The 10,235-nt window shown below is 34.9% G+C and overlaps 2 protein-coding genes across 2 annotated transcripts; both read left to right on the top strand.

The window, feature by feature from the left end:
• Window positions 1–2,775: 2,775 nt before the first annotated feature.
• On the top strand, window positions 2,776–4,202 carry LOC110092713 (protein FLOWERING LOCUS T-like). The gene is made up of 4 exons (XM_028694966.1): window positions 2,776–3,008; window positions 3,316–3,377; window positions 3,657–3,697; window positions 3,801–4,202. The coding sequence occupies exons 1-4, from the start codon at window positions 2,817–2,819 to the stop codon at window positions 4,040–4,042; spliced, it is 537 nt and encodes a 178-aa protein (XP_028550799.1). The 5' UTR covers window positions 2,776–2,816; the 3' UTR covers window positions 4,043–4,202.
• Window positions 4,203–5,833: 1,631 nt separating this feature from the next.
• Window positions 5,834–8,462, top strand: LOC110092716 (uncharacterized protein ycf20). Its single transcript, XM_020817375.2, has 2 exons — window positions 5,834–5,941; window positions 7,850–8,462. The coding sequence occupies exon 2, from the start codon at window positions 7,858–7,860 to the stop codon at window positions 8,323–8,325; it is 468 nt and encodes a 155-aa protein (XP_020673034.1). The 5' UTR covers window positions 5,834–5,941; window positions 7,850–7,857; the 3' UTR covers window positions 8,326–8,462.
• The last annotated feature ends 1,773 nt before the right edge of the window (window positions 8,463–10,235 follow it).

Here is a 10,235-nt window from a genome sequence, read left to right on the forward strand (position 1 = left end):
ATAGAAAATTATCGGAATGTTGAAAAATAGATCTGTGGTATAATAAAAGTATTAAAATATTGTTTTACACAATTCCTGATAATTTGATAATTTTTTGAAACTGTACATTTTTTCCTTGTTGGATTTTCTATTGTCTACCATTATACAATATGGAGATATTGTGATACATGTTCAATTACTCTTTAATTATTATATTGTGATGATATATGTGCACATGTGATTAAATTTTATTTGTTTTGAGCTATAAGGGGCAAGAATCCTTTGAGATTTTATCTGTGTCAGGAAATTTCTAGGAGTTATAAGGGGCCAAAATCCTTTGAGATTTTATCTGTGTTAGAGAATTTTTGGGAGTTATAAGGGGCCAGAATCCTTTGAGATTCTGTCTGGGATTTGGATATTAGATATGTTCTGGTGCTGTAAGCACAAATAAAAAGGAAGTTATAATGGGTAAGAATCCTTTGAGATTCTATTTGGGTCTGGGAAATGTGATCTGAACAACTCTGTGATATGAATTTTAATTGATTCATGTGTTCTATACTGTTATCTGATTTATGTGTTATGTACTGTTATCTAATTCATTTGTTATGTGCTGTTATCTGAATTATAGAATAATTGTTATGTATTTATTACATTTTGTCAGTTTTATGATTCTCAACTCAATGAAGTATTAAATTGCTATTAACTGCTTCTAAATATTTAGCAAAATATTTGAAATAAAAGAATATTTAAAAATTTAGATTGGCTTGTGTGACCTGTTGAGCTGTTGTAGCTCACGGTGGTTTTAATTATGGTTTTCAGGATCTGGTAAAGGAAAAGATGTTGTGGACTAGTTGTTCAGGATCAGATCTGAGGTCATAGATATTTTGTTATTTTGATTTTTATACAGTCATGGCTAGTTCACTTTTTATTTATGTAGTTTTTGTCTGTAGTCATGTTCTGTAGTGTAAATATTTATTTTGATGAATGAAAGAAACTTTATGGATGAGTTCTTCAATATTTGGACATTTACGAAGCTCTGTAGTTTATCATTTATATCAATAAATATTGGAAAAAAATCTGAAATAATTCTAAAACTAGATCTTAGTGTTTGCCTATCACAGCTCAACACGATAGAACCTGTCCTGGTCGGGTTGGGTTGTGACACAGAGGTCGGAAGGACCATAGTTTCTGGGTGAAAGAGGTCATAGGGGCCATAATTGGTTGGCAACGAAGATTGGAAGGACCATAGCAAGCAGGCGTTTGTCGTCAAAGGAATTGTAGTAGGGAAATGGAGCTCAGAGGGAATGTAGGTTGCAGACGACTGTGGTATGAGGGATCGTAGTCGAGAAATAGAGGTCAGAGGATTTTTAGTCGGAAGATTGAAGTTGAAGGGACCATAATCGATGGGAAATGGAAGTTAGAAGGACTGTAGTCAGTTGGTGACGGAGGTTGGATGGATGGAGCTCCAGGACTCTTCAAGCCTTACAACTCTCTTGAATCTCTAGCCTAGAGCCCAAGCCTCCAAAAGTCCAAGCCCCTTCCATGTGGTAAGTCCTATTTTTAGGTATTTGAGAGTGGCATGCCCCATAAATATAGAGAAGATCTAGAGCAAATTTGGAGTGCTTTATCAGATGGTTTGTATTGATTCTTTCGATCATAGAGCATTCATTCAACATTTAAGTATCTTAATGATGTCAAAATTAAGTGATCTTTAGCTCGTTGGATTTATTTCGTCGAGCCGCTCGATTCGACTATAAGCATGCTATATTTGGATATCATTAGATTATCCAATAAATGCTCTAAAACTTTCAAATATGCTTTAAGCCTTTGATTTGAGCCCATTTGGGTTTGGATTGGACGATTTTAGTATTGTTGGGTTCGTCTTGCCGAGACACTCAATTTGAATATAAGTTTGCTGAAATCAAAGTTTGAATGATCCCAAATTTAATTTTGAGAGTTTCCATTTTAGATATACATTGAGATTTGTTCCCATTCAAGACAATTTTTGCTGACATATCAAGTTTAATCTCTTATATTTCACCAAATATCCTTTTCAATCAACCATTATTTTTTCTGACTGTCAAATTTGAATTACATATAATTTTCAACTTATGTGTTTTTTTCCTTCTCCTCCTATTTAATATAGTGGAATAGATACATTTATGAGCGTGAATTAGGAAACATTAACTACATTAAATAAATATGAAAGATCTCATGTTACATTATACAGTAGAAGGAGAAGTATTGGCTTCCATTTCATTTTTCTTTCAGTGGTTCCCCAAAATTTACCTGAATCCTCACCATGGCCAAGTTAATTCTCCACTGATAAAACTCTGCTCTTTTTCAGAGAAGTGCAAGTTCAAAATTATATGCTGGCTATTTTTTTTTGCAAACTATTCATCTATGAGCTCACCAAGGAATCAAGAACCTAGAATTCCCCATCCATATAAAGAGAGCCCGTTTGCTCCTTTGCTCCATGATTCGCTCCCTAGGAGAACCAAATGAGCAATGATGCACCACTTATGTAGGTCAAAAGGCTTCCTACTTTACACTACATCCTCCCAAACTTTAAGAAGGAATAAGATTTTGGAAGCTACCTAGAGATTATATTCATAGCCATACACAAACAAAATCTGCATAAGCCACCATGCCTTCCCACCCTTTTTGACACTTCACCTATTCTATGTAACAATTTGCTCTTATGGAGGACTAAAGGAGATTCCATAGCATCCCTTAAGCCAATATATATAGCTTCACATGCAACCATAGAGGTCTCACACCAAAGTTTAATTTGACTTGTCTTCTTCTTATTAGCTAGTGCTGTTGATAATATAGCCATGTCAAGAGATCCTCTAGTTGTTGGCAATATCGTCGGTGATGTTCTCGATCCATTTAGTAGGACGGCTACAATGAGACTGATCTATAACAATAAGGATGTTACAAATGGCTCAGATCTCAAGCCGTCGATGGTGGTAAAGGAGCCTCGGGTTGAGATTTCAGGACGCGACATCAGGACATTTTATACGCTTGTAAGTGGTTTAATAAAGAAAAATTTGCTTGAATTGATAAAATTTATTAGGATTCTAATTAATGATATATCATAGGGGCAAAATCATCTTTTCAAGCATAACTACCATCAAATTAATCATTTGATTATGAAGCTATCAATGAATAGGATAAAAGTGATAGATGGACCAATCAAGAAAAGTGTGCATAGGCTTTAATGTGAAGACACTTGCTAAGTTTATTTCTTCATGGCTTTGTGATTTGGGAAGATGAATAATATATAAAATCAGATATTTTTCCTAACTCTTCAGTGATGTGATAATTTTAAAGGTGATGATAGATCCTGATGCTCCAAGCCCAAGCAATCCAACCAAAAGAGAGCACCTGCACTGGTAAACACCTCACCTGATCTTACAAATTCCATTTCTCCCTGACAATTTTTAACATTTACAATCAGTGAAAACAATTTCATCAATTTGTAATTTTCTTTACAAACATTCAAATGAGTTCTAAAATCATCAAAATGAACATTCTGAATGTTAAACAAATAGAAAGAACAAAAGAAAAGAAAAGAAAAAAAAATCCATCCAAACATCCTAAGATCAAACTCTTCCAGTTTATATCAGAATTAATGGTCATCAGAACTAACTGTGATTATGACAACATTTCAGGTTGGTGACAGATATCCCAGAAACAACAAATGCAAGTTTTGGTGAGTTCATATAACAAGTTGCAGACTAAAATTCAAAAACTTGGTGAAATGTTGAATTTTGAATCATTTTTTTGATCATATTTGGATATTTTTGTCATTTCAGGAAACGAAGTTGTATGCTATGAGAGCCCAAAGCCAACAGCAGGAATCCATAGAATTGTCTTTGTGTTATTCAAACAGTCCGTTAGACAAACAATTGATGCACCTGGATGGCGACAGAACTTCAATACTAGAGACTTTGCCCAGCTTTACAGTCTCGGCTCACCTGTGGCTGCCATGTACTTCAACTGCCAGAGGGAGAACGGTTGTGGTGGCAGAAGGTATGTTGCCAGTGGATGGATTTGACTGATCATCACCATCATCTGTCAAGAACAAGCCAATTTACAGCTCCAGTTACTGGGATTATAAGCAGTCTCAACTCTCAAGTGTATATTTCTCTCTCTCTCTCTCTCTCTCTCTCTCTCTCTCAGCTCGATCAGCTTCTAGTGATCCTTTATGAAGTGTACCAAGGAAATACTTTCAACATTTTCAGTTGTGCTTAAATGATGTATGTTTCGTATTCTGAATGTGAAATTATATGAGTGTTGTGAGGGTACTTTGATTGCAGCTCTGACGAAAAAAGTATTATCAATTGAAGAGTTTCAACTTGTTCATAAGATCATAATAGTAATGAAACTCATTGTGACAAAGTTCAGTGCGTTTGACTGTTAAAAAATTGTTACATTGAGCCATCCAAGAGAAACGAAAGAATTCGGTTTCGTTTGGATCGGCTTTCTTAATGCTTCTTAAAACAATTTTTTAGTACAAAATAAAAACTTTTATACTAAAAAGCTGCTTTAAGAAGCAGTAGGAAAGTTGTCCCAAATAAAACCTCAATGTAAACTCGTATGTCTTGACAGGAAGAGTTCAACTACACACTCACAGATTATTTTCTAAATTGAAGGTTGTGAAATTCACTACAAAATTTTTCTATAAAATCGAAAAGCTTTCAAGTAAAGAACTTAAGTTAGAAAACATACTTAAAAAAAACCAAACTTGATGATATAAGTTTTGTTTGGATTGGCTTTCTTACTGCTTTTAAAATAACATTTTAAATTTTTGTACTAAAAAACTGTTTTAAGTAGTAAAAAAGTCGTCGTCCCCCAAACGAAATCATAAAAAGAGATGAATAATTTCTAAAGTGATTTGCTAAGCTGATCTATATTCCTTTCATAAAATCATTCCAATCTGTAGTGAGCTGATATGACAATTCCAATGTTCTTCAAAGATTGGCAGGTTGAAAAGATTTAAGAAATCCTGATTTGCCCCCTAGAAAAAGTTAACATAGCATAGCATTTTAAAGAGATAAAATAATTAGAAATTAACACATGTGTAATATCGTCCATCATAATTTTAAGGGAAATTTACATACATATCACTTTATTTCATGCTATTTACATATCTAACATCCAAAACATTAATATTACATGCATATCACCCATATACAGCTTTAATATCAAAAATATCAATCCTATAATTCATTTCTACCATTCATACCATCTTATAAACTTTAATATTTCATTCAATGCACCCAAATTTGTTCTATGAGTTGTAGGAATGTAATATTAATATTTTGGATGTTATATATGTAAATAGCATAAAATAAAGTGATATGTATGTAAATTTCCCTAATTTTAAAAGGGCTCTTATGAGAATGAATCATGATATCCTTAATTACTCTTAAAAATATTTATTTAAAAAAATCACTCTCTACATGCCACTAAGCAGTATTTAGACTTCTGGAATCTTACTTAATTCGTAATTATTGTTTTATGAACATCCCAATTTTTATTGAATTTATTTATTTATTAAATTACACTCTAGATAATTCATAATTATACTAAAATCACACCAATACATCATTAATTAGGTTAATTAAGAAATAATTAACTCCAACAATAGTCAGTGTAATTTATTAAAATAAAAAAATGATTTAATAATTATTTTTTATTAATTTCTTATCCAGTTATTGAAAATTTTTAAATGATTAACCCAAATCACATATATTAACTTCCAAATATTTTGCACAAATAATATATATCTGATTTACAGGTAAAAATAAAAAATTAATTTTAATCCATAGAAATAGCCCAGAAGTAGTCCATAAATTACTCGCAGAACCACTGGCGGTGTGTCGGCCTTTTCTCTCTCTCTCTCTCTCTTTCTCTCAGTGTTTCCCCTTCATCGATTCGATTAGGGCGAAAGGTACTATTTTTTTCCCTTCTGTTGATGGATTGGCTCTGTAGGAGTTTGATTTTATCATAATGCTTTATTGTTTTGAGAAAAGATAAATCTGTTATAGTTGGAGTTTAGCCTTATTGTTCCTATCTTCTACTCAAGGTTTGGTAATTAGATTACTCAAATTCGATGAAAAAATCAATAATTTATTCTTCGTTGAAGTTTGCTCACTTGTTTAGAAGTCACGCAACTGTTTTGATAGGGATTTTGTGCCTCATTCTTCTTCGGCTGGAATTGCATCTTGAAAGGGTTTTCCCGTTCAAGGTTTGAAGGGGGCTGTTGAGTTAAATCTTCGCTCGACTATGGTTATTATTCTAATTTCGTTGTCTGATTACAGTTCTCTGACCATCTTTGCGTACGGTCCTCTGATCATAGTCACTTGACTTGTTACAATCACCCCATCACTGTTGCCCGACTATGATCATCCGTCCACCATTGCCTGACTGCAACCCTCCAACAACCGTAACTTGACTATGATCTTCCAACCACCATCGCACGCCTACAATCCTCCGACCACTTCGCCTGATTAAAGTCCTCTGACAACTATCGCCCGACTATGGTCCTTTGACCATTGTCTCCCAAATATGGCCTCTCAACCAATGCAGCTTGACTACCTTCCTTTGACCATTATCGCCTATCTACCCCGATGTCCATTGACTTCGTCACTTGTTGTCGCCGACAATATCAACTCACGTCATCATCCATGAGATCAATGAACATCATCGACATCAACTTTGACTTGGGACATTAGCACCAATATTTATGCTTCACTTCTTCATCTTTTATCTCTTTCTCAATGGAGAATGACTGAAACAAAGAACAAATAATCTCTTCAAGATAACTCCTATGCCACAGGGCTCTTCCACCACAAAATATGTACTATATGTCGTATGTCTTTTATATTTTATCAATTTCTTCCCCAATCATAGGAAATGACATCATTTGTAACGAATGAAAGATACTAGTGGAATTATTTAATTGGGCCAAGCCTGTGATTTTTCATTCTTATTAGTTTTCTACATAAAAACTACAGCATCTCTTGCAACTCCTCTTTTATCTGCATGTATGTTAGATTTTTGTATAATGCTAAAACATTTAACTCTCTATTTGCCTCTGCAAATATTCTGGCACACAATACAAATGATTCAAACTTAGAACCTTGACAATAACTTGTAAGATTATTATCAACTAATGAAGCACAAATCTGAATTTTAAAAGAGTTCATCTTTATTTCCTTACCTTCTTATGGATCTCACCTAATCGTGGATGAGCTACTATAACTGTAGTTTCAATGGAACTTTAAACAAGCCATAACTTAAGTTTCAATCGAACTTGAAATAATAATTTAGTTAGATGATCTCAATATTAACATAAATAATTTCTTAAAACTTTATATAATTCATTTTATATGTTCTTAATCTCTCGAACATTTGCATGTAGATGAAACTAATATATTGCACAAACTAACTTAAATGAGACCGTATCCACACTTCTAAAAATCTAGAAGTTGGAAACAGGCTTTGTACTAAATATGAGACGAGTCGTTGAAAGAGATACGGAAATAATAGTCAGATCTTTATCAAACTCATGTCAAGCCATTTTTTGGGAAGACAAATGAACATGCTAAGAACTAAATACACGCTCTTCAATTTATATTATGTTTTTGCCACCAAGGTGGAAATTTAGCATTTTTTGTTGAAGTTGCAAGTCTTGCATGGTTGCATAATTTTCATTCAAAGGAGAATGAAAATGCACAATTTATGTTCTTTTAGCTTTAAATTTCTTGTCAGTTTATTTCTTTCTTTGGGGTTTCCATTCATATGGTTATGATCCTTCTGTCTTGCATAGTTCATTCCTGTTCTTTTTGCTATGCAGTTGCTCAAATGGCTTGTTTGTTCAAATCTGTTCCATTGGGCATTTACAGCTATGGCCTAGGTTCAGGATCAAATATACTATTTAGGAATTCTAGGAGTCCTGCTAAAAAATACATGTCCAGGTCCTTTAAAATTCATGCATTAAAGGGGAACGAAGGGCCTCGAAGACTGATAGATATTATTCGTATCATCCCCGAGCTCTCAAGAAACTATTTCAGAAGCCGTTCTCGACGAGCATTGTTTGGTGGAATCTCTTTGTTAGGTGGGTTCTATGTTGCACAAACAATTTCTCTGTCTTTTGGTGCTCTAGCTGTTAATGATGTCATAGCTGCAGTTGTCTGTGTTCTTCTAACTGAGTATGTGACTAGATTCTACTACAGTCGGCCTAAGGTCACATTTCCACTTGCATTGCTGAACAATTTTAAGATGGGTTTCACTTATGGTCTTTTCATTGATGCATTTAAGCTAGCTAGCTAGCTGAGAAGAAATTGCCTAATCTGGTTAGTGATTGTTTTATCCATAAGCTTCAAATGTACAAAAACACCTCAATAGCTACAACACTGTTTATATCAGCTGCATCATAGCTTTATATTTCATTTTCTATTGATGCTTCATCCAAAATGCATTTACTGTCTTCTTTTATCTTGTTTTTTAGCCTATTTCTCCTTGGATGTTTTAACACCTCTTATTCACATATTGAAATATAAGTCATCAGTTAAAATTCTGATATGCGAATTTGGTTTTTCTGGTAAATTTCTTGGAATATACATGGATTTATGATGGTTCAAACTCTTTAAAATGCTTCGAAGCTAGCTGCAGGATAAGGTCAGGCCAAAAACAATTAGAGCTCTAATTTTTTCTATATAAAGAGATGGGCATCATCTTTATATTGTACCAAAACAATTAGAGCTGTAATTTTCCACAATCATTCATAATGAAATTTGCGATGACATCAATTAGATTTAGCCATCAATTCGGTGAATGCATATATTTGGGTATTTTCTTATTAGAAGAAATATATTTGAAGATCGTGTATTTTCTTGCTACGGTTGTTTTTCGTAAATGAAAACTTTCAAATAGAAGATTGATTTAAAGAAGAAATTGCAAAAGCCTCTTTTCAGTCTACTAGGATTTTTCTTGTGCTAGTGTCCGTGCTAGCCCTCCTTCCTTCTCTGTTTTCACCTCACCAAGCCCTTGGCTCTCTCTCAAAGCTCCGTGCTGAAGTGCTTGCATTCCAAATTTAAATCTGCCCCCACCCGACCTCCTCTTCTAAAAAAAAAACTCTCAATTGCATAAGGCTCTTTCAGCACTACAACTAGATCTACAATATCTATCCCCTCAAATGGCTACATGTTTCTTCTAATCAAAATAATTTTCCTCCCTCCCACCTTTTCATTCATTCTTGGGGCCAATCCTCTCCTTTCTTTGCCTTCTTCAAGAGGAATCACTTCACATCCTTGAGTCCTCACCAACTTCAACCTCAATCGGTCCACGAACCAATTCGAGATGAAGTTATGTATAGCTCCACTGTCCACCAACACCTCCATTGATTGTCCCACAATTTTACCCCTTACTTTCATGGTGTGATTTGGAGTAAATCCCACCATAGAGTTCAGGGACACACTTCTGCCACATTTAAATGCAACTGCTTCATTTCCTCCACAACCTCCTCCACATTGTCCTCGCTCTCCTCTTCCCCCTTACAGTCCATCAAGACTTGAAGGGCTTGATTCTTACACCTATGTCCCAGTATCAATCTCTCATCACACCTAAAGCATAACCCTTTTGCCTGCATATCCTGCACCTCCGCTTCTGTGAGGCGCTTTAAATTACTTCAAAGACGAACTCCAGTGCTCTTTTCCTTCAATGCTTCCTCTGAAACAACACCGTTTGGGGTCCTCGGTGCCAGAGTTGTGTAGGTACTCCTGTAAGCCCCTCCCATGGTGTTGTTCCGGTTGACTTTCTCCCTCTGATGTTTCTTTTCCACCTTTTGTGCTAGCTCTGTGGTCTCCCTCAACTCCCTAGGCCTTAACACCCTGAGCTTTGCTCGTATGTCTTTCTTGAGGCCCTTCATAAAATTCCCTTCCAACATTTTCTTAGAAATTCCCCTCAATATATTCAATAGTAACTCAAATTTCTCTGGGTACTCCATAGTTGTCCCCACATGATTTAAGGCATAAAACTGCTCACGGAGGTCTTCTCCCCCGAATGGCTTGAAAGCGTTCCAGCAAACAATCCCTAAATTCATCCTATGAATAGGTTGGATACCTAGCCTCCCTCAACTCATACCAAGCTAATGCTTTACCCTCCCTTCAAATATATCCTCGTTACCATGAGATTTTCTCCTTTCGTCAGTCTATTAATAGCGAAGTAACGCTCCACATGAT

The sequence above is a fragment of the Dendrobium catenatum genome, unplaced genomic scaffold (genome assembly GCF_001605985.2).
Source record: "Dendrobium catenatum unplaced genomic scaffold, ASM160598v2 fragScaff_scaffold_612, whole genome shotgun sequence".
Lineage (NCBI taxonomy): Eukaryota > Viridiplantae > Streptophyta > Magnoliopsida > Asparagales > Orchidaceae > Dendrobium > Dendrobium catenatum.

Bases quoted from the DNA above. Each gene is read 5' to 3' on its own strand.
- LOC110092713 (XM_028694966.1), top strand. From the start codon at position 2,817: ATGTCAAGAGATCCTCTAGTTGTTGGCAATATCGTCGGTGATGTTCTC. The intron at 3,009-3,315 runs GTAAGTGGTTTA...ATAATTTTAAAG, and splicing joins TCAGGACATTTTATACGCTT to GTGATGATAGATCCTGATGC. The intron at 3,378-3,656 runs GTAAACACCTCA...ACAACATTTCAG, and splicing joins AAAAGAGAGCACCTGCACTG to GTTGGTGACAGATATCCCAG.
- LOC110092716 (XM_020817375.2), top strand. From the start codon at position 7,858: ATGGCTTGTTTGTTCAAATCTGTTCCATTGGGCATTTACAGCTATGGC.